At 45.6% G+C, this 24,204-nt stretch overlaps 1 protein-coding gene across 4 annotated transcripts; it reads right to left on the reverse strand.

Annotated features, from left to right (window-relative positions):
• Window positions 1-1,677: 1,677 nt before the first annotated feature.
• On the reverse strand, window positions 1,678-22,831 carry LOC310826169 (uncharacterized protein). Of its 4 annotated transcripts, none has more exons than XM_083700870.1 (8): window positions 22,589-22,831; window positions 17,872-18,081; window positions 16,573-16,647; window positions 13,310-13,455; window positions 11,557-11,694; window positions 5,521-5,605; window positions 4,793-4,913; window positions 1,678-3,291 (listed from the first exon to the last, which is right to left on the reverse strand). In XM_083700870.1, exons 2-8 carry the CDS (start codon window positions 18,006-18,008, stop codon window positions 3,043-3,045), a joined length of 951 nt encoding a protein of 316 aa, XP_083556996.1. In that variant the 5' UTR covers window positions 18,009-18,081; window positions 22,589-22,831; the 3' UTR covers window positions 1,678-3,042. The 4 variants fall into 4 exon arrangements, with proteins under 4 accessions (XP_083556996.1, XP_083556995.1, XP_083556994.1 ...); XM_083700869.1 differs by having other exon boundaries at window positions 17,872-18,294; XM_083700868.1 differs by having other exon boundaries at window positions 16,573-16,650; window positions 22,589-22,766.
• Window positions 22,832-24,204: the final 1,373 nt, after the last annotated feature.

The following is a 24,204-nucleotide window of genomic DNA, read 5'->3' on the forward strand; positions in this document are numbered from 1 at the left end:
CTCCTCCTAGCCCTGCACGCCAATCAGAAGCCGCCGTCCTTCCCTCGCGGCTTTACCATTGGCCTTCGCCGCCGCCTTCCCCATCCCTCCTCCCTTCCCTTAGCGGACCGAAGCTGGGCGAGGCGGAGTGGGTGGGAGGAGCCGAAGGGGAAGCGGCTGGGAGCGGATTGGCTGGAAAGCGCCACGTCCTCACGCCGCGCGCGCTCCGGCTCCGCAGGGAGACACGCGAGCCGCCCTCTTCCGAAGCCGGCTCTCCGCGCGCGCATGCGCCGAGCGGGAAATGGGCGCGTGAGGGAGGCGAGCGGGCGGCGGCCGTTGGAAAAGGCGGGAAAAGAGGGAGGCGCTGAGGCGAGTTGGTTTTTCCAGTCAGGAAAGGGGAAAGGGCTCCTCAAGAGTAGTTTCCCAAACGTGGGGCTCCAGTTCTTTTTGCACTGCAGTTGCCATTGTGGTAAATACAGATTTCAAGTAAAAATGGAAAGCTGAGGGTGGTGAGGTATAATAATAATAATTTAATAATAATTTATTATTTATACCCCGCCCATCTGGGATACTCCTGAGTGAACAACAACAATGCCATAACTCTTTTTTTTATATATATATATTTTATCAGATTTTTTTAAACATATCATTTTCAACAGTAATGATGAGCAAAGCCTGAAAAGGCTACAATGAAACATACTTTTACATCTTATTCAATTTTTTGACTTCCATCAATCCTGTCCGAAAATTTTCCAATCTGATCTCTCAGTATGCATTTCTTATCTTCCCTATTGCATTTCAAACTCATAACCAATATCTCTATCTTTCTCTTCTTTGAAATATTTCATATATTTCTCCTTACAAAACTTCTTGTAGGCCTACTAGAGTAATTTGTTGATTACAGTTGCTCTTCAAATAATTCATATACTTCTTCCAATCTTCTGCAAATCTCTGGTCCTGCACAATGCCATAACTCAATGGCAGTAATTTAGCAATCGCAATAATTTAGACTCCTCTTCTAGGAAGCATCACTAAACTGAAGGGGACTTACTCCTGAGTAGACATGCATAGGATTGCCCTTGCTATCTTACGTTTTTAAACAAGCGATGGGGAACCTGCTGTAGCCCTTAAAAATTATTGTTGGGGAGGAAATATATTATTACGTACTTTTCTATTACAATAATCCAATAGTAGCCTCATTATAACAATGCCAAATTATAATACAATTGCTAATCCCAATCATTCAGATGCCAAATTATATAATTCAGGTGGCCTCATGCGTGCTAGAATTGGTTTGATGATTTACTTTGTTTCTGTGTTCCAAAATCTTAATCATCTCAATTACATTCCTTTCAAAATAACAATCCCTTCTACAAGAAGTGCAGTATTAACTACGTCCATTCAAAATTGACACACCATAAATCTATAGGTGAAACATTCAAACAATATCCATATTCCTCCTGTGTGTGACATTTTTTTCTGTCTGTGGTGTTCCTTCCTGCCCTTGTAAAAGCTCTTATTATTGGACACCAACCTTTAAAATATATCTGCATTTTAAATACAACTCTGAGCTGATTTCCTTATTTCTTGCATACATTTGCAGGTCACATGGTTGTGGGAAAATTGTGAACACGGGTGAGAACTTTAAAGATCTCTTCCGAGGAAGTAGGAAAATATGCATCTTGGCCGAGCCATTTAAAAGCAATTTATTTTGCAAATACGGCTTCACCAAGGGATAAAGTTATAGATGCACTTCATTATCAACATCTCAGAAGAATCCAACACTTTCTTCAAGAGGTTGCTGACCACCCATTTGATGGAAGGGTCCACAAAATATATATCATTATAAATGATTAAAACCCAAAGAAGGTCTTGACTAGCCTTCTGAAGTTACAGGTACACTTGTGTCCCCCTATTTCCACAGAGCCTGCTACAGCTGAAGCTTTTAACCATTCTTTCCAAACTTATGAAAAGAAAAAGGGAAGGGACTTGTCAGTGGTCACACAAAGGCATATGGACCACAGCAAACACACACACACCCCAGACAGACTGGGAGCTTGTTTTAGCACTAGCATAATAGGTTCCTGATACATAATCCCATTTAGAACACATATTTTGCATTATATGCTGTTCCCTGTCTGCCCCATGTATTACAGAAGTCCAGTCTGAGGGGAACCCATGGCATCGATAACTGAAACTGTCTTGGAGTGTGTAGAGTGACTGTGTAGAGCAGGCATGTCCAAAGTCCGTTTCGGGGGCCTAATCCTGTGGCAGTCAGTCTCCTGGGGTAAAATCCTAAAAACAACTTCAATCTTGAAAAAAAAGTTCAACAACATCAAGCCTAAAAAAAAAAAAAGCTCAACAACAAAAAAAGTCGGCCCTCATGCATGTTCACTTCATCAAATCTGGCCCTCTTTTGGCACACCAGCCTAAGCTGGCTAAAGGCATTCCACACCACAAAGGACACTTGCACCCTCCATGACAAAGCTGAATCTAAGAGCACCCACACTTTCTCCTTGAAGATGAATGTTCTGGTCCTCAAACACTGCGCTTCAATCGGGAGAAAGCTGCACTCGCAGAGCTCAGACGATGCTTGATTTTGGCATCAGTGTTGGCCCTTGTGGAAAGATAACTGCCCAGGTAGGAGAGGTGATTGACACTTTCCAATGTTACACCGTTGAGTTGGATTTGTGGCACTGCAGAGGGGTTGTTTTGTGCTTGTTGGGGCAGCACTTTGGTTTTTTGGATGTTGAACAATATGCAAAGCTTTTCATAAGCTTCTGCAAAGATATTTAGGATGGTTTGGAGGTCATCCTCCGAGTGTGCACACACTACGTTGTCATCAGCATATTGAAGCTCTGACAGAAGTTAGGGTATCCTTACTCTTTCTCTTTGCTTTCAGCTTAAAAGGTGAGTGTAACACATTGAGCACCACCAACCTGAACAGAGGAACCAACCACAAGGGATCCCCAGTTCTCAGCCAAACTAGAGGCTAGTTAAGGAAACTGATTGCAGATGCCCTCAGTTGGGTCAATCACCACTTTGGATAGTTGTTCCTCTCCACTAGACCTTTTCAGCAAGCGACTTATGATGGTGGTTGATTTCTACCAACCGGAAAGCTCGCAGCACCAGAGCAACTTGCAAACAGATGCCCTTCAGGATGTCCAATAAAGGGTAGCTGAGGTTACGGATACTGCAGAGGACATTCAGGAGGAATTTCAGCAGGGGCTGCAGGATGCTGTTGAACAAAGCAACGAGGAAGGGTTCCAGCATTTGGTCTCCCATTGTAGTTAAGAGGTCAACCACCAACACCTGAATGAAGAGAAGGGCACCGTCAGAAGCAGCTGGTTCTTGCAAAAGACATTAACTGTGCAACTGACTACCTCAAGACTGGATCCTTGACACACACATGTCCTACATCAGCTAATGGACAGTTGTGCATCACATCAAAGATGTCCCAAAACAAGGAGTGTCAACAGATGGGTCAAGTATCAAACGCCTCAAAAACAGCGTAGGCATAACGAGTAAAATCATTAAAAGCCTAGAATTTGTAACAGATGAAAAGGACAAAACTTTCCTTTCTGGCCACCATAAACTAAATAAAAAAATTTAAGCTACCTTGTTCATGGGAGAGACTTGGGTCTCCAGGAGAAAGCTATTTTACAGAAAAAGCCACCTCTGAGACCTTTTCGTATGGCCCTCCTTGCGGTCCAAACTTGGCAGAGAGATGGCAAACCTCAAGACATTTGAGGTCATGGTGGAATATGGGGTGAAGCTAGTCTTTCAGGCACTTTGGAGCCTTGTTCTTTAGGAGTTTTTAAATCTTGCTCTGGTTGTATACTCATTTGAAACTCATTCTCACAGTAGACTATGAATTTCAAGGCAGTAAAGAACACTACCTGGATAGTAGAAAAATGAGTTGTAAAAGAAATGAAAAATACTTTCGGACTACATAATGGCCACTTCATTATGTTTAATTTCAAAGTCACTGGGCACTGCAATCCTGCCAGAGAAAATAAAGAAGCAATAAAAATACTTTAAGGCTAGAAGCACCTCTTGCTATTTTGTGGATGGGATTCAGTCAAGGGCACACTGCACCATTAACATGGATTTGGCATTCTTGGGCAAAAAACATGCATCCAAACTCCCCCACCCTGAGTTTTGCAGTATGGAAAGTGATGGGGAAATGTGCTGGGAAAACATGGGATGATCACTGCCTGGTGTACATTGTAATTGAAACACATTATCCATGAGCAGCTGACATCTAACCTGGCAAACATAATTCAAACAAATCAGGATGATTTGATCAACAAAAAGGTTACTCTGACCTTATGTCTTGTGTTGGGATGGGGAAGAAAATGAAAATACCAGAAGACAGTAGGGATGGTGGGGAAGAGACCCCTGCCCTATTTGTGTGCAGCAGAATGAGAAGCTGCAGTGGTGGAAGGAGAATGTCCTTGGCTCCTGGATACATCCAAATTTAGTATTCTGTTACATAACAATCTATGCTTAAAACAGGTGCGTTTTTTAAACCAGAGATGGGCAACCTAATCTCCTGTGGCAGCAATAAGGGGAGAGAACTGGAGAGGAAAGTAGGGGGGCAGGAAGAGTGTCCCACCCACCTACAGCTCTGACCTCACCTAGTGTTCAGCTGCCAAGAAATCACCCCTGAGGAAATGCAGCCTTTGAAAGCAGAAGAAAGGTCCACATTTCTAAGCAGTCAAAAACATACACCTAGCCCCCCCTTTTTCGGCAAGGAAATGCCCATTTCTGAATTAAGAGCCAATGCAGAGTTGAGGTAGAGTCCTCTCACCTGGAATATGGATTTGTTGAGAAAATGGACCAACTCTACTGTGAAAATGATGGGTACATTAATGAGGATCTTCAGGACACCAAATAATTCTCTCAAGCCTTGCTGAATCGTCTTCTCAGCACTGTCCAAAATTGTGGAGCGAAGAAAGAGGGAGAGGGGGCAAAGAGAGAGAGAGAGAGCTTCAAAGCCTGGCAAAAAATAACAGTTGGCCTTGCTGGGATTTCCTTCTTTTCTGAGCCATTATACACCATCCCGGAGGCAATAGGCTATGGCTGCACTCAGGGTTGTTATTTAAGGGGCTTAACTCAGTGGCACAGCACCCTGTTTTGCATGCCAAAAATCTCAGGTTCAGTCTACAGGTAGGGCTGAGAAGGACTCTTGCCTGAAACCAGTGCTTTCCCCCCTAAAATAAACGTTTAGGGGTACACTCGACTCAAGAAAATCACCATTTTATAGTTCAGATCAGAGAAAATCAAAACAGTAAATGGACAAAAGTACAAAGATTCATAAAATGTTTAAGGGTATGTTTACCCCTGCGTCCCCCCAGGAAAAAAAGCAATGATTGAAACCCTGGAAAGTCGCTGCATCAGTGTAGGCAATACTGAGATAGCTGGACCAGTGGACAGAAGGACATCTCTAATGAAATAGACCAAAGGCCCATCTAGTTCCAGCATCCTGTTCTCACACTGGGGGCATCTTCCTTCCTCAGTTTTACATATGCTAGTTACCTTTCAGCCACCTTCAACATGTAGACTGTATCACGATCTCTTCTAGGTTGGAAATAATGTCGATCTTCATTGTCTGTACATGTGGCTGAAACGTCAAAAAATTAAAAGGATGCACTTGAGCATTAAAAACATTCCATCTGGAAGGAGGACACGGGGTCCCCACATCGAACAGGATAATGCACACCGTGCCATGCATTCGGGTCCATGCTCAGGCCCAGCAATTGCTATTAACATAGCAGAGGTTGCCCTCTTGTGGCAAAAGAGAGACAGATAACAAGAAGTACATCACAGCAACTTCACTGAAAAGCAGATGGGGAGAAGACAGCTGCCATTCTCTACTTGTTATCCTGATCCACAGAATGCATCTGTTTGCATAAGGTTACTAACAGGCGTGTTCTATTATTACAACAGGCTATAAGTAACAGCTAAGCTAAACTTGCAGCGTAAACAACTCCCTTGCAGTAGGAAGGTTGACATTTCAGCACACAATAAAAAACACTTTTTAAGAAAGCTTTTGGTCTTTAGAGCAACGGTAACTAACCGAGATGTAAGTGAGTTCCCACATCCAAGGCTTTTTGTGGGCCCTCAAGGCCTCCCCAAATTGAAACTTTTTTTTGTATTGTGCCTCTGGGTCCCTTCACTGCAACACAATGATGCCAAAAGGTTGGGGGGGGGCAAGGTCTGCCCAAATTTGTCCCTTAATTTTTTTCCCATACATATCCCACTGTAGACCCCCAAGAGCCCCCAAAATTTGTCAATTTTTATATATCAATATTTATATTCTCAAAATCCACTTCAAGCATACCCCCTTTAACAAGTAGCACAAGGAAAGTTGGCCATAAGTCTTGCCTGAAAAAGAGTTAGTCATTCTGCTTTTCTGGCTTGGGATTGTCTCTGATTTTTTATTGCAAGTGCTGCTTGTTTAATTTTTCTGATCGGCTGGCTTTTCATCTGCTGCTTGTCCCCTCCCTCTCTCTCACACACACACAGTTTAATTGTTTTTGCTGTATTTTTATTATTGATTTCATAAAATTTATATACCACTTGATTATAAAAAAATCTCAAAGCAGTTTGCAAAAAGAATAAAAATATACAATTTTATAGAACAACTAAAACAACTATTTAAAACAATAAAGTCAACAATAAACTAAAAACAATAGAACCAGCAATAAGCTACAAACACATCAGCGTTCTAGGCATCTGGGTAGGCCTGTCTAAAAAAATGTTTTTAGCAGGCGCTGAAAAGAGCATAGTGAAGTCGCCTGCCTGGTGTCAATACGCAGCAAGTTCCCAAGATCAAGTTCTTACAAATGTGGAACAGGTCTTATGTGGCACCTGTATTATTTTTGTTAGCTGCCTTGAACTTAAGGAGTGTTTAGTCCCAGGCTTAATCTGCTTAATATCCTTTTAGATTATTTTATTCCCCTGTGTTTTTGTTGGAAGCCGCCCAGAGTGGCTGGGGCAACCCACTCAGATGGGCAGGGTATAAGTAAGAAATAAATAAATCATCAGAAAAAGGCACTTGGGCTTTGGGCTCTTTGGGTGGAAAAATAGTTGAAGAGGAGCTGCAAACCCTTCACACACAGGTTCAGATCGGAGCATTTTCTGTTCTCTCATGACGAGCTTACATTTTGCTCTCTGGCTTCCAGCATTTCCAATACCCATGTAACATTTTCTGCATGTAGTTAATCAGCAGGAATCATTTCAAAGTGTTCCCATTACATCAGAAGAAGCCCCGAGGGAACCCACACGATTGTGATGCAATTTCAAAAAACACCTTGCTTTCCTCTTCCTAAAAACCCACTCTTGCTGTCAGGGATGTCCCTCTGCAAGCCAGGGCAGAAACTAGCACAGCATATGGCTTCCTGTGAAACTGCATTTCAGCCTGACAACAGGAAAGGGTGTGGTGTGAATAGGGCTGGCCCTACCACCAGAGAGAGTGAAGCAGCGCAAACAGGGACACAAGGCAGTCTGAGCCAAGTATGTCTCAAGGACCGTCCTGACATCCCTTGTACTGTGCATTCAAGAGTACCATATTTTTCGCCCTATAGGATGCACCGTCCCATAAGGCGCACCTAGTTTTTTTTTTGGGGGGGGGAATAAAGGGGGAAAAAATATTTTTCCCCCAGGCGTGGGGCTGGGGCGGGGGAGGCCGAGCTTCCCCCGACCCCAGCCCCCAAACAGGCAGCTCTCTGCAAGCCGTGGGAGCCCAGCGCTGGCTCCCGCTGCTTGCGGAGAGGTCTGCGAAGCCTGGAGAGCGAGAGGGGTCGGTGCGCACGGACCCCTCTCGCTCTCCAGGCTTCAGCGAAAGCCTGCATTCGCCCCATAGGACGCATACACATTTCCCCTTCATTTTTGGAGGGGGGAAAGTGTGTCCTATAGGGCGAAAAATACGGTATTTCTACTCATGATGGTATGGGCGGTGGTTATTTGCAACCCCATCATCAATACTGTTTGCACCTGCAAATGTTTTGGGGCAGGCACGCTGCTTCATTTCCAAGCAGCACATGGCCTGCAGCTGAAATCCTGCAACTTTTTGTACAGCATCTGCCATGTTTGTCCTTTTGTCCTGCTATGGTGCAAGGTGACCCTCCAGATAGCATAACATTGGAGAAGCATCGCTGAGCAACTAACAAAGCTGAATGACGTCCGGACGATCCAGTATAAATCCACTCAAAATGCACTATTTTTACATCAGTGATGTGTTGCAGAATACACCTGGGGCGGGGAGCACAATTCTTGGAGAAACCCTGAGCTAGCCTCCTGCTTTCAGTTCAGATGCAATGAAGATGCCCCATAGCTAGTGCCAAAGAAAGAATCAACTGCCAATCCAGTCAGCTTTTGAACATGGAATGGTGGCCCCTCACCTCTGGCAGCAAAGTATCTCCTGGGCCAGTTGTGGGTGCAAGAAAGCAGAGGAGACCAGGCAGAGCTCCTGGCAATAAGATAGCCTAGTATAACACCAAATAGTTGCAGGAATCATGGAAGCGTTCCAAGTCTGCTTGAGAGCCAGTGTGACTTAGTGGTTATAGTGTCAGACTAGGACCTGGGAGACTAGGGTTCAAATCCCCACTTGGCCACAAAGCTCCCTGGGTGACGTTGGACTGCGTCTCAGCCTAGCCTACCTCACAGGGCTGTTGTGAAGATGAAATAATAATAATAAATTTTATTTATATCCCACCCTCCCCAGCCGAAGGGCAACTAACAACAATAAAATAGTACACAAATCATCTCATTATAAAATTAATTCAAATCAAATTGATGGCAACCATTAGGATAAAGTTCTGTGAAGATTGCCAAAGAAGGGAGTCAGGCTGTGCCCTGACCAAAGGCCTGGTGGAACAGCTCCGTCTTGCAGGCCCTGCAGAAAGATGTCAAGTCCCGCAGGGCCCTAGTCTCTTGGGACAGAGCGTTCCACCAGACTGGAGCCACAGCCGAAAAAGCCCTGGCTCTAGTTGAGGCCAGCCTAACCTCTCTGTGGCCTGGGACCTTCAGGATGTTTTGGTTTGAAGACCATAAGTTCCTTTGTGGGACATACCAGGAGAGGTGGTCGCGTAGGTACGAGGATCCTAGGCCATATAGGGCTTTAAAGGTTAAAACCAGCGCCTTAAACCTGACCCTGTACCCCACCAGGAGCCAGTGCAGCTGGTATAGCACCGGGTGAATGTGATCTCGCAGCGAGGACCCCGTAAGGAGTCTCACCGCAGCATTCTGCACCCGCTGGAGTTTCTGGGTCAGACTGGGTCAGTCTCAAGGGCAGCCCCACGTAGAGTGAATTACAATAATCCAGTCTGGAGGTGACCGTCGCCTGGATCACAGTGGCTAGGTCAGGGCGAGAGAGGTAAGGAGCCAACTGCTTAGCTTGGCGTAGATGAAAAAATGCCGCCTTTGTTATAGCTGCAATCTGCGCCTCCATGGAGAGGGAGGTGTCGAAGATTACACCCAAACTCTTAGCAGACAGTGCTGGAAAGAGGTAAAACTATGTATGCCACCTTGACCACCTTAGAGAATAGATGGGATATAGATGAAATGGAATAATAAAAATAAAGTCTTTTGTTACTCATATCCTCCAGGCCTTGCTTGCATCTTCCTCCTCTCAACCAATGAAGAGGAGGGGGGAGTTTCACAGGCAGAAAAACATGCAAAATGCAGCCAGCACCTGCACAACGGACTGCAGACCTTGGATCTTCCAGGCCCTAAAGTTGGAGGCACAGAGCCTAGCCCTGCCCCGGCTCCAGATGTGGCAAGGATCCACATGTCTCTGGCAGAGAAGTGGGCTCTCAAGCAAAAAGACCCTCAGAAACCCAAGGCGTTGTGTACATGCTAAAAAAAAAGAAGAGGGGCACAAAAAGGTTGCCAGCTCTTTCACTTCCTCTTCACGTTCCAGTTCAGAGGCCTGGGGCCCACTTCCTTCCGTTCTCACGCACTGCCCGAAGTTCCACTTCCCAGGGCCGAAGCAGTTCCCTTTGCCACTCGGGGAGAAAGAGGTCACATTCTGATTCACACAGCCTGGCAGCCTCCCAAGTTGCGAGACCTATTTTTATCACTTATTAGAACCCTCAAGGTTTATCCCCCGGCGCCAGGTGCAAAATGCAGGCTCAAAGGGGGTGGGGCCAATGGCCTAGTACACTCCCACCCCCCACACACCCGTGAGCCATTCACTGGGATATGCAAGTCAAAATCTATGTCTGAGTTACTACAGCAGCCTCCCCCAATCTGGTGCCCTCCAGATGTTTTGGACTACAACTGGTGGGAGTTGTAGTCCAAAGTTTCTGGAGGGTGCTGGGTTGGCAAAGGCTACACTATAGATCCGGGACCCTGACATAAAACCCTACAAGCAGCCAGCAGATCTGTTCAAGGGCACAGTCACAGGCAACCAATTAATAATCGTTATTTGATGGGTGAGAGCATTGAAGCTGAAAGATAAGAAATAAGCACATGGAGGATAATTTATTTTGCCTGTAGTTTCCTTGCTATTCTTAAACTACTGAGAGTCAGAAACCACCTTCAATCTCCTACAGAACAGTCAGAAGAAGAAGAAGAGTTTGGATTTGCTATCCCGCTTTATCACTACCCAAAGGAGTCTCAAAGCGGCTAACATTCTCCTTTCCCTTCCTCCCCCACAACAAACACTCTGTGAGGTGAGTGGGGCTGAGAGACTTCAAAGAAGTGTGACTGGCCCAGAGTCACCCAGCAGCTGCATGTGGAGGAGCGGGGAAGCGAACCCGGTTCACCAGATTACGAGTCTACCGCTCTTAACCACTACACCACACTGGCTCTCAGTTTAACAGGAAATCCCATTCTACCTTCTGGGCACAATCCTTGGCGATCAAAAGGAAAGAGTCAACTCTCCCTTCCCACCACTGCAGCACTGCAATGAAGGAAAATTAATTACTCTTGATCTCCAAGGATCCATCTCTGAAGATCAAGGTTGCTTCCAGACAACTTGTTTATTGAGCATATGATTTGTTTGCAGGGAATATTAGACTACAACATTTAACCAGCGCTCATCCTGCTGTGTCTGCAGGGAGGGTAGACAACATTGCGTCAAGCAACGGTCTTCCCGCACTTTCCAGTGCATAAGAAAATCAGAAGAGCTTGCTGGATCAGACCAACGGCCCATCTGCTCCAACCTCCTGTTCTCTCATCGGCCAACCAGATGCCTTTGGGAAACCCACAAGCAGGATTCAATCACCACAGCCCTCTTCCCAAGTCTTTGTCATGTACCTGAAGGAGGGTCCAGACTTTGGCCTACTGCAAAAAAATGCACAAGTTTGCTTTGCTTAACAGCAAGTGAATATTTCATTTACTGAAGTCTGTGCTTTGTCCTGCCCCGAACCTGTTACGCCATTCTGGCAGGGACCCGTTTCATCTCTTGAACAGCATCCATCAAAGGGTTACGCCCTTAATAAACATGATTCTCATGCTTCCCTAGGAAGGAAGAGTCAGCCGCCCAAAGGAAGCCCTTGCACCCTGAATTAACCCCGGCTTGCGTGGCTATTCCCGGTTAATATCAGTTGCAATGCCTTGAGTTACCTTCTGTCTGGGTGCCCTTGTTGAGGGACTGCATCCCATCGTCAGCTCTGGGTCTAAGCCAACCATCCAGGCTGCTCCACTCAAATCTTTCTTCCGTCTGGGCTTCCAACGACTTGGCCATCACAGGTGGGGGATCTCCTGTGGGACAAGGACAGATTCAGGCTACGACGCAAGAGGCGATTCAGCTACCGAAACCTTGAGGCTGCAGACACGGGCTACTTCTTACATGGAGGGCATAAGAAACAGCACGAGGAAAGGAATGCCTCACCTGGCAGCCCAATAAGGAAACTGGAACTGCCTTCTTGGATTGGGCCAAAGTGAATTAACAGTAATTAGCTGGGTGCCTTTCAGAAGTCAAGAACACAGGCATGGAGGTGGTGGTCTCAATTATCTCCTTACAAAGATTAGAGTTCACAGCGGGCAGTTGATGTTAAGCGTAAGACCAGCCTGATGCGTCAGGACAATGGCCCATCTAATCCAAATGTCTCCTCTGGGAAACCTGCAAGCAGGATTCAAGCAGCTGTGGTTGAAGGAGAACACCGCATAGACGAGGGGAAATTAATGGTGACACAGGGGGTTCACAATCCACTATAAACCGAGGTATGGATGGGCTCTTAATCTCTTCCATTTATTCAGGATTGTACTGCTTGTCCATGAATCGTGCCCCACACATCTCTGTGTCTTTGTGTGACAAACAGTATCCTCAAAGTGAGTTCAGAAGCTGAGGGCTCTGACAGCAAATGCTTGATAGCATCAGTTCCTTATAATCTTCATTTTCCCATTGATTCATTCATTCATTCAGTGCTGCACCCACTCTCCGATTGCAACCAGACAAATCCCCAAGCCACATAGATGCAAGGATTGCAGCTCCTGCTCTCTTACAACCCAAACTTCCGTTCTCCAGAGAGGCAACAGGGCCTCAGGGCCAGGAAGAGAGACATTTGGGGAGAAAGGGAAGTGACTACAAGACTCTGCAGGTGTATTCTGCTATGTGGTGCCTTTGCATGTGATTTTGCCAGCTTTTGCATGTGCAAAATAGCATGACTCAGATACCACCCACACCCCCAGGCTCGGCATTAGTTCCCAAGGCACATTACGGACTGAGGTTACTTCCAGTTGGCCTGTTTATTGAGTGTTTCGTCTTAATTTGCCTACACAAAGTTTGTGGAGGCTATGTTCACTGTTTACTGAGCATTCATTCCAACTGATGTCATGAAAAGCATCAGTTATCCCACACTTCCCACTGCATTTCCCCATCTCCAAAGTCCTCACCACAAAAAAGTCTGATTTCTTTCTTTTTTTAAAAAATACTTTTGGATGCCAGGTTTGCTGTGCAAGACCAACAAAGTCATTTTAATTCCCCAATCTGAATTTCCCAATATATACCACTGAACTCCACCTGCAAAATAGTACCAGTGGTCTTGCTGTGCAACACTAAGCTGATCTACTCAAAGAGAAGTCCCAATGATCTTAGCGGAATTTACAGCTTAGTCAGGGCATGTGTGATTACCGCCTTAAACGAGTTAACTACCTGGAAACTGTTAGTTCTGTAAGGGCAGCAAGGGGTCTGAATTCAGGGAATCCCTGTGAATACCAGTTACTGGAAACCACAGTAGAGGAGACTGCATGCCTGTGGAGATCACTTTGAATGTCATCTGTGACCTTAATCCCTCCTGCTCCCCTGCCTCAACCACATCCTTTCAAAGCTTCTGCTCTGGGACTCTTGCCCTTTCCCCCTTTTTTTAGGATTTACCTATCAAAACTTCATTGAAGCCATCAAACGGAAGATCCCTTTGGCCCTCCTTTCTCCCAGCTAATTTTTGTACGGTTTCATCCACACTGACGTTTGCAGGGTTGTTCATCATGGATGAGTTGCCTCGACCAGGATTTGTCCATGTACTGATAGGATTAGAAAAAGAAAACCAGAAAGCATTGTGCCACATTCAGTAAGTTAAACTTCAGGGGGACGCGGGTGGCGCTGTCAGGAGCTCGTCCTACACTCGAGTAGGACCCTGGCAGAGACACATGCCCGACTGGCATGTTCTCTCCCTCCTGGTGTTATATGGTCCCCAGCCTGAATAGGTAAAACCTTTCCATAATTTTATAGCACTTCTTCATACAGCACATAGCAGTGATGGCCACCAACATAAAGGTAAAGGTAAAGGTACCCCTGCCCGTACGGGCCAGTCTTGACAGACTCTAGGGTTGTGTGCTCATCTCACTCTAGAGGCCGGGAGCCAGCGCTGTCCGGAGACACTTCCGGGTCACGTGACCAGCGTGACGAAGCTGCTCTGGCGAACCGGCACCAGAGCAGCACACGGAAACGCCGTTTACCTTCCAGCTATAAAGCGGTACCTATTTATCTACTTGCACGTAGGGGTACTTTCGAACTGCTAGGTGGGCAGGAGCTGGGACCGAACGACAGGAGCTCACCCTGTCGCGGGGATTCGAACCGCCGACCATGCAATCGGCAAGTCCTAGGCACTGAGGTTTTACCCACAGCGCCACCCGCGTCCCCTCACGGCCACCAACATAGATGGCTTTAAAAGAAGACTGGAAATTCATGGAGGGGAGAACTATCAATGGCTAGTAGCCCTGGAGGCTATGCGCTTTCCCCACAACCTCCCTCCCTGCCACTTTTGGCCCCAGCATCTGCTTCTGATCCAACTGGCTTGACAACCACCATTCCACCTCTCCTTTCCATTATGGGTGTTGACTGCCTGGAACTGAAGCCTTGCTAAGACCTGGCGACGGTTCAGACATCCTTTCGGTACAGTGATATGTTGATTATGGAAGCAACGTGAAGATGCCCAAGCTATAATAAACAGATTTGTACAAATAGCAGCAGGATGACTTGCCTCAATGAAAATGGGAAACCCATGTAAGCTTTGGACTGTGATGGACCTAATGGAACTTTAGAAACCGGATGAGAATTAGACGGGAGGAGAAGGAACAACTTGGGAAGAAAATAAGAGACATTTTTAAACTTTTGGAATTGAAATGTGGGTTACCAGGACACTTTTCTTAATTCATACACCAAATAGTTGTGGTTTATATATAATCTATCTTCTGCGGCAAAAATTCTATGTGGCTATAGATATTTGTATAATTTCTTGTTCTGACAATGTGCATCAGGACTACAAATTAGTTTTCCTAAGAAGGAGAAAGCAGGTGCATAAAACTGTAATAAATGACCAGTCCTAACAAAAGAACGTAAGCACTGCCCTCCTGGATCAGAACAAAATGGCACCTTTTCTCACAGTGGACAAATGTCCATAGGAAACCAGGAAGAAGAAGAAGAAGAAGAAGAAGAAGAAGAAGAAGAAGAAGAAGAAGAAGAAGAAGAAGAAGAAGAAGAAGAAGAAGAATTATTTGGATTTGATATCCCTCTTTATCACTACCCTAAGGAGTCTCAAAGCGGCTAACATTCTCCTTTCCCTTCCTCCCCCACTACAAGCACTCTGTGGGGTGAGTGGGGCTGAGAGACTTCAGAGAAGTGTGACTGGCCCAAGGTCACCCAGCAGCTGCATGTGGAGGAGCGGAGACGCGAACCCGGTTCCCCAGATTAGGAGACTACCGCTCTTAACCACTACACCACACTGGCTCTCAGGATTCGAGCACAAGAGCCCTCTCTGCTCCTGTGACCTCAAGCAATGGGTATTCAGACTGGACTGCTTCCAACTGGATACACTGATAGCCCTCTCTTCCGCCATGAATTTGCCTCATTTATTTATTTACACCCGGCCCATCTGGCTGCATTTCCCCAGCCACTCTGGGTGGCTTCCAGCAAAATATTAAAATACAATAATTCATCAAATATTAAAAGCTTTCCTAAAAAGGACTGCCTTCAGATATCTTCTAAAAGTCAGGTAGTTGCTGCTCTCTTTGACATCTGGTGGGAGGGCGTTGCACAGGGCAGGTGCCACCACCGAGAAGGCCCTCGGCCTGGTTCCCTATAACTTGGCTTCTCGCAGTGAGGGAACTGCCAGAAGGCCCTCAGAGCTGGACCTCAGTGTCTGGGCTGAATGACAGGGGTGGAGATGCTTCTTCAGGTCTACTGGGCTGAGGCCGTTTAGGGCTTTCAAGGTCAGTACCAACACTTTGAATTGCACTCGGAAATGTACTGGGAGCCAACGTAGGCCTTTCAGGACCGGTGTTATGTGGTCTCGGCGGCCGCTCCCAGTCACCAGTCTAGCTGCCGCATTCTGGATTAATTGCAGTTTCCGGGTCACCTTCAAAGGTAGCCCCACGTAGAGCGCATTGCAGTAGTCCAAGCGAGAGTTTAAAGCCATCCAAGTTGGTGGTCATCACTGTCTCCTTTATATATATTATTAAATTTTCTGTTTTCTGTTTTACAATTTAAAATACCCATTTAAACATCCTTAAGATATCAATGACTTCCCTTCTTCTCTTTCCATGGTTCATTTTACATATCATAAATCCCTGCATATTTTACCAAAACTAAACCATTCAGTATTCCTTGAGTGCATCCATCAAAACTTGTTTACGCTGTTGAATTTATCCTAATGCCAGCATTTTCAGCTGTATACAATTATTTCCCATATATTCCATAAACGTTTTCCAATCTTTAAACGTTATATTCTTCTTGTTTTCTTATTCTATGTCTGCGAGTTGTGTTCTTATTCTAAGTCTGCGAGTTGTGCATATTCTGTCAACTTAAGTTGCCATTCTTCTTCAGTTGGTACCTCACTCATTTTCCATTTTGGGGCTAACAAAACATGGGCCGCAGTAGTAGCATACATAAATAACCTGTATTGACACCTGGGAATTTCCGTCTGTATTATCCCCAACGGAAAGGACTCTGGTTTGTTTGGGTTTTTTTGGAGGGGGGAGAAGTACTTTTAAACATTTTCTTCATTTTAAAGGGTAAAAGAGTACTGAGAAATGATCCGTAATGAATTGGCCATCCCTGCCTCTTGTGGGAGGGAGTTCCATAGGAGCGTTTGCCTTTACCAAAATGAACAAAACACAGCGCTTCATTGCACTTGAGCCTACCCATTCTGCTGCAGGAGGCCTTCTCCGTTCCCCAGGCTGGTTCCTCTCCACCGTGGCTGCTGTTCATCTTCCTGGCTGCCGACAGAAGTTTGGCAACATAACTCTTTAGGTAAAGAACAAGGAGGAAAAACCTGCTGGCATTTTCTTATGGAACGCTTAGCTTAAAGATGCAGCATGGATGAACCCAGGGCCGTCTTTCCCTGGGGTGCAAGGGGTGCAGGGCACCCGGGCGCCAAATTCTGGGGGGTGCCAGCCACTGAAGCCGCCTAAGCTCTTAACTATCTACCCGTTGTGAAATAATGAATAATTTTGATCAAGCTAGAAAAACAAAATACATGACAATTGGAATAAAAAACAAATTTCATGACAATTGGAATAAATATTGGATATATATTGGAACCAATTTGTAGATGTCACTGGCAGGGTTGGAATAACTCTAACAGTAAGGGGTTACTATGTAAGACTAAAAATAAAATACGTGACCATAGAATTTATTTGATACTTACCAAAGGGGTGGAGGGAAGTCCAAGGCTCGGCAGAGCCTAAAATAATGTGGGTTTTTTCTGTATGATTTGGGGAGCGGATATAATATGTGTAAGTTATGTAAATGAATTTTGTATATGTTTATATATTTATTTGTGTAATACTAATAAAAATGTATCGAGGGGGGGGAATACATATATACCTAGGTATTATCGAAATGTATACCTACTGTTTCACTAAAGGACTTTTGACTTTGTGCGCTTATTTACCAAAGACGTGTTTCGCCAGCAGCAGCAGCGCTTTTCAGACTCAACGACGCCGTGCACGCGAAATTAACTCTTACATCAAAATATTATCTTACGTATTGTATTGAGCTGCTACTCGGCAGCAGAGTCAGCGGCACCTTTGACACAACTGATGTTTCTTCTAAGCAGGTGCCTAAACAATACTTATAAGTTTAAGTGTGGTGGTATTGTAGACTTAAGCATAAGTGCATTGTAAATGAAAACGCAAATAAAAAGTGTGTTTCTTTTTCCTCCTTTCATAAACAAGAGATAAGGCGTAAGCGTGGTGTCTGACATAAGCATAATAAAAAATAATTTGGGGGCTAAACTAAATTTGGGGACGCTGGTCAGATGTTTGCACCCCGGCGGCACATATGCTAAAGACAGCCCTGGATGAGCCATTATGATTTATTTTGTCAAATCACCTTGCTGCAAAAAAGCACAAACACATGCATGCATCTTGAGAGCAGCAGGTTGGCCAAGGCTAATCTAGATCCAGAACTATCAGACACATGAGTGCACAGAGACCTACCTCCGATCAAGAGCAGGTGATGGGTTTTCCTCTATGGGGTCAACTCCACTCCCCCACCTCCTCTGCTCCTCATCCAACGCATGCGCAGCCTCCGCACTGAATTCCAAAAGCCTCTTCCTGCTCGCCTCTCCCCCCATCGCTCTCCCACAGCTGCCTTGTCTATCAGCTCCTTTATTTCAAGGCCTCCTTTTCATCATCAGAAAAAACGGTCTGGAGAAAAGGGGAGAGGGAAGGAGGCGGCAGATTCCCTCAGGCCTTTTGGCTGGAAACCAGAAGGAAAGACACAAGTCCCCAGAATTCAGTACAAGGGAGAAGGTGGTCCATGTGTCCTGCAAGCAGCTTTCCAAAACAGGTGGCTTGATTGCTAGAAAACTTGGCAGCTCTGCTATCCCCCGTTGAGCTCAGCAACAGCCTCTGTTGGTGCTTATGCATGAGCAAGACACAAACGATAGAAATAAGGAGTCATGTTTTATCATGTTTTTAATATTCGGTTGGGAGCCGCCCAGAGTGGCTGGGGAAACCCAGCCAGATGGGCGGGGTATAAATAAATTATTATTAATTATCATTATTATCATCATCATCATCTAGTTCAACATCCAGCAGTGCAGGAATCCTGCCACAGCCATCCCCGGGTGGGTTCGAACCACCGACTTTCTGATTAACAGCCAGACTCACTGACTCAGTGCACCACAGGAACTTTGAACCTGACTGGAGGCGCCACAAACCGAACTGGGGGCCTTCTGCATCGAAGCAGGTGTCCTGCTGCCACCAAACTGCAGAACCTCCCAAACAGGAGAACAGGAAGCTGCCATATGCTGAATGAGATCGTTGGCTCATTAGCTCAGCCCAGGGCTGGCAGCATCTCTGAAGTATTATGGCAGGCAGGGATCTCTCCCAGCCCTACCAAGAGATGCCACGGGTGGCATGCAAAGCAGATTCTCTGCCACTGAGGTTTTGTTTAACATAGCTTTGAAATGCAAAGTGGTGAGAATGCCGCCTTCTGCTCCTCTATTTTAGGATCCCAGCCATTTAAAAAGGAAAAGGAAATCCCTTCTCTGCAAAAAATGTAAGTCTGGGTGCAGCAAAAGTCAATCCAATTGCACCCCAACCAGCATATCCCTATATACATATATGTGTTTATGGATCTATTTTTTATATATATATATATATATATATTTGCTTTCGTAGATTTTCACGGGTACAGGAATGCAGGTTTTGGTGTCCTCGGGTGTCTTCCCGTGTAAAAGTTGGGGTGTCTAGGCGACGTTTCGACGAGGTCTCACTCGTCATCTTCAGGCTGGTGCTTTCGGCTTCTTGTTACTGGAACAGAGCGGGATCTCAATGTTTGAGTTCCTATAAATACTGTAGAGGGGGTGTGGTGTCTAGCCTCCAATGTTCTGGGCAGAGAGGAAGTTCCCAGGCTAGTGTGCCTTTTCTTCTTTTGTTCCTTAATTACTTGAGAGATACCTTGAGTGATTTCTTGAGTGATATCCTGAGTACCACTTAGGTGGGTCATTAGGTGTGGATTAGTTGCTAAAGTCTTTGTGTCTTGACCTCTTGAACTTTGTGAAGAGTTTTCCTGAGAAGATGGCTGTATTGCACTTAGTTGTGCTTTGGCTTGGCTTCGTGTATAGGGGCGAGCTGTGGTTTTGTGGCTTGTGTCAGCCAGATCTGTGTAGGGATTGCAGGGGGGTGCAGCATCCGGAGGTGCCACCATGGATTGGCTACTGGATGGTGTCAGTAATTCATCTGTGGAGAGGGTCTGGGTTTGGGTCTGGTGTGGTTGATTGGTGTTGGCGTTCTGTGTGCCTCTGGATCTGGTGTCAGTTTTTGTGGGGAGGGCTAATTTCCAGATGTCTGGCAAGCGGGATGTGTCGTCACGCTTGTTCATGTTGTGAGGGTGTTTCTCTATCTCGATGGCTTCCATGATTATTCTCTTGTGGTGATGTTCCGTGTTAAAGAGCAATTTGGAATCTGCAAAATTAATTTCGTGTCCTGTTTCTTTCATGTGTTGGAAAAGAGAGGAAGTTTTTTCTTCTTTTTTGACGGCATTCTTGTGTTCTGCGATACGTGCATTTATTCGTCTGTTTGTTTGTCCAATGTACGTGGCTGGGCAGACTTTGCAGGGTATTTCATAGATCCCTTGGTTTTCCAACTGGATTTTATCCTTGGGGTTTCTGAGGATATTGGCTATTTTTTGGTTGGTGCAAAAGGCTGTTTTGATATTGTGTTTATGGAGGATTTTGCTAATTTTATCTGTAGTGCCCTTGATATAAGGAAGGAGGGCCATGCCATTGTTTTCTTCTGTGTCTTGGTTTTTGGGGGGTGTTTCCTTTTGGATTAGCTTCGTAATCCTGTTTTGCTGGTATCCATTGGCAATTAACACATTTGAGAGATTCTGTAACTCAGTTGTCAAGTGGTCTTTGTCAGCCAGGCGTTTGGTTCTGGAGATGAGAGTCTTGGCTACGGAGTTTATTTGTGCAGGGTGGTGGTGTGATTGTGCATGTAAGTAGCGGTTGGTGTGTGTTTTTTTCCGGTAGATAGTGTGTCCTAGGGAGCCATCAGGTTTTTTGTAGATTAGGACGTCAAGGAAGGGAAGTTGGTTGTTGGCTTCTATTTCCATAGTGAATTGTATTTTGGGGTGTAAGTTGTTGAGATGTGTGAGGAAGCTATCCAGTTTTTCCTTCCCGTGTGGCCAAATTACAAAGGTGTCGTCAACATATCTGAGCCAAAGTTTGGGTTTGTGTTCTGACTTGTCTAAAGCATTGGTTTCAAAGTGTTCCATGTACAGGTTTGCGATGACCGGTGAGAGGGGTGATCCCATAGGTGCTCCTTCTATCTGTTTGTATCTTTGTCCATTGTGGATGAAGTACGTGTTGGTTAGGCAGTGGTTGGTCAGGTCCAAGATGTATTCGGGGGGATTGTATTTGTTTTGAATAGCTGTCAAGGCTTCATTAATGGGCACTTGTGTGAAGAGAGATACAACATCGAAGCTCACAAGTAGGTCATTAGGATGTAGGTTTTGCTTCTTTATTGTTTCTATGAACTGGAAGGAGTTTGGTACGTGTGAAGAGATGGATTCTGCATAGGGCTGAAGTTGCTTGGCGAGAAATTTAGCGAGATTTTGTAGAGGTGAGCCTATGGAGCTGACTATTGGTCTGAGTGGTGTTCCTTCTTTGTGTATCTTGGGGAGGCCGTAGAGTTTGGGGCATCTGGATGATTTTTCTCTGGGGATGATTCTTAGCTGGATTTCTTCACTGATAGGAGAGGCTTTTATTTTGGATTTGGTGGTTTTTTCCAGATAGGTGGTGGGATCTGTTTTTATAGGTTTGTAGGCAGGATCTTGGAGTAGCTTTGATAGTTTTGCTTGGTAGTCCGATGTGTTCATCACCACTGTGGCATTACCTTTGTCTGCTGGGAGAATGATTATGTTGTTGTCTTTCCTCAGGTTGGTGAGTGCTTTCTGTTCTTCTTTGTGTAAATTGCTTCTGGGTGGTTTGCTGGAGCAGAGGATGTTGGTGACTTCAAGTCTGATTTTATTGGCTTCATCTGGGTTGAATTTGGTTAGGCTAGCTTCGACTCCGCATATGATGTTTTCCGTGGGGATGCGTCTCGGGGCGACTGCAAAGTTGAAACCTTTGGAGAGTACTTTAGTTTCAGTTGTGGTGAGGATCCTGTCTGATATGTTATGTACTGTTTGTTTCATGGGTTGCTGTGGAGGGTGGCCGGGCTTCTGGCGTTTCTCTAGTTTGTGGAGTTTGTTGGTGTGTGTGTCTGTCTTATGTGAGGTCTCCGTTTCAGCTCTCCAGACGGCTAGTTGTTTGCATTTGTCCCAGAGTGCAGGGTGGATTTTGTTACAGAGTTTGAGGTGAAGAGTGAGTAGATCTTTGTTGGTTTGGTCTAGTAGGTATCTTTTCTTGTGTAGTTCGTTTCTGATTAGGGATAGTTCAGTTCGTTTCAGGATCCTTTCGGTGGAATATATATATATATATATTCACACACACATATATATACACAGATATACATTTGCTTTCGTATATACATTATATAGACATATATATACAGTCATACCTTGGGATGAATACGCTTTGGGTTAGGCAAATTTGGGTTGCACTCCGCGATGACCCAGAAGTAACAGAGCACATTACTTCCAGGTTCTGCTGTGCGCGCATGCGCAGACCGTCAAAATGACGTCATGCACATGCGCAGAAGCGCCAGAACGCAACCCGCGCACACGCAGACACACCGTTGTGTCTTGCATTCCATTCGGGATGCAAACAGGGCTCCGGAACGGATCCCGTTCGCATCCCGAGGTACCACTGTGTGTGTTTGTGTGTGTGTGTATACACACACACACACATATACGGTAAACACATACATATAGCGTTTCCATGGTTCATTTTACATATCATAAACCCCTGCATATTTTACCAAAACTATCCCATTCAGCATTCCTATCTTGCGTCCATCAAAACTCGTTTACCCTGTTGAATTTCTCTTAATGCTGCCAGAGTTTTCAGCTGTATACAATTATTTCCCTTATACAGTATTCAACAAACATACAGGGCACATTGGCAAGCAGATCCCGTCTAATTATTAATAATAATACTAATTTATTTATACCCAGCCCATCTGGCTGGGTTTCCACCCCCAGCCAATTTCCACACACCCCCCGCCCTAAAGCTCACTTGGACCAGTGCCTCTCAGTCTAACCTACCTCGCAGGGTTGTTGTGAGTGCAAAGGAGGGAACCAGGCACACTCTTGCCCCGAGGTCCTTTTTTGTGGGTGAGGAGCATGAAACGGAAAATGCAGCAATAACGCCAGCAATCACCTCTTCTCCGGCTTGCAGCCCCGGTGCGCTTCGGTCCCTCCAGGTGCATCAGAAGAGGACCCCCGACTGCAGCCCCGCTCTGCAAGCGGCACCTCTACACTTTCGTCTCTCTGTGGGCGCCGCCGAGCTGCGCACGCAGAAAGGCCGGAAACCGGGACCTTTCTTCGTCTCCTTGATTGGCAGGCCTTGCGCCCGCCCACGCCGCTCTGGAAATCCACCCGCCATTGGAGGCTCAGTCCGCACGCGCGGCTCCGCGGCCACCAATCGCGGAGGAGGAAGGGGGCGGGAGAACAAGGGGAGGCGGAGCCGAAGGCAAAGGGCGTGGCTATGCCCTTAAAGGGGCCGGCGTCTATTCTCGCTTTCAGGTTTTAGAAGCAGGAATAAAGGTTTGGGGTGGGAAGTTAAAAGAGGCTTTAAACAAAAAAACAAGGAGAGGGGTCCATTTTCTCTCTATGACGATGCGGTGTCTGGAACAAGTCAGGGGGTTGCTGCCTTTTCTGTTCTGCACAACAGGCAGAAATCCAACTGGTGATGCTGCTCCCAGCATAGAAAAATATGACACCGTACATATGAACTGTATATGTTGCACATACTGGACTTCGTTGTTGTTGTTGATTCGTTTAGTCGTGTCCGACTCTTTGTGACCCCCTGGACCAGAGCACGCCAGACCCTCCTGTCTTCCACTGCCTCCTGCAATTTGGTCAAATTGAATTTACAGATCCATGCCAGTTTTTAATAATGTTGTTATTATTGTTTAGTCGTTTAGTCGTGTCCGCCTACATACATACATACATACATGTTGTTGTTGTTTAGTCGTGTCCGACTCTTCGTGACCCCCTGGACCAGAGCACGCCAGGCACTCCTGTCTTCCACTGCTTCTCGCAGTTTGGTCAGACTCATGTTGGTAGCTTCAAGAACACTGTCCAACCATCTCGTCCTCCGTCGTCCCCTTCTCCTTGTGCCCTCCATCTTTCCCAACATCAGGGTCTTTTCCAGGGAGTCTTCTCTTCTCATGAGGTGGCCAAAGTATTGGAGCCTCAGCTTCAGGATCTGTCCTTCCAGTGAGCACTCAGGGCTGATTTCCTCCAGAATGGAATGGTTTGATCTTCTTGCAGTCCATGGGACTCTCCAGAGTCTCCTCCAGCACCAGAATTCAAAAGCATCCATTCTTTTGAAATGGGATGGGAAATAAACAAGATGAGCTTGAGCTCTTAGTACAGCAAACTAAATATGACATAATAGGCAACACTGAAACCTGGTGGGATAAGTCCCACGATTGGAATGTAATAATGGAGGGATACAATCTATTTCATATTTTTTTAGTAGAATATTTATTAAGATTTTTTAAAGTATTACAATAAAAATGGAAAAAATGAAAATAACAAAAATACAAAAATAAAAATAATTAAAAACACACAGATTTTCCATTTACTACTTTTCCTTTAACTTATTTCCCGGACCTCCTCATACCTCCCTTTCCATTCTTCAGCAATCAGCCTTC

The sequence above is a fragment of the Podarcis gaigeae genome (genome assembly GCF_964106915.1).
Source record: "Podarcis gaigeae genome assembly, chromosome: 10".
Lineage (NCBI taxonomy): Eukaryota > Metazoa > Chordata > Lepidosauria > Squamata > Lacertidae > Podarcis > Podarcis gaigeae.

Coding starts and splice junctions, on each gene's coding strand:
- LOC310826169 (XM_083700868.1), bottom strand. CDS start 18,008: ATGGGGGGAGAGGCGAGCAGGAAGAGGCTTTTGGAATTCAGTGCGGAG. Junction 11,695..13,309: donor CTTCAATGAAGTTTTGATAG/GTAAATCCTAAA, acceptor CTTGTCCCACAG/GAGATCCCCCACCTGTGATG. Junction 4,914..5,520: donor ATGTTGAAGGTGGCTGAAAG/GTAACTAGCATA, acceptor AATTTTGGACAG/TGCTGAGAAGACGATTCAGC.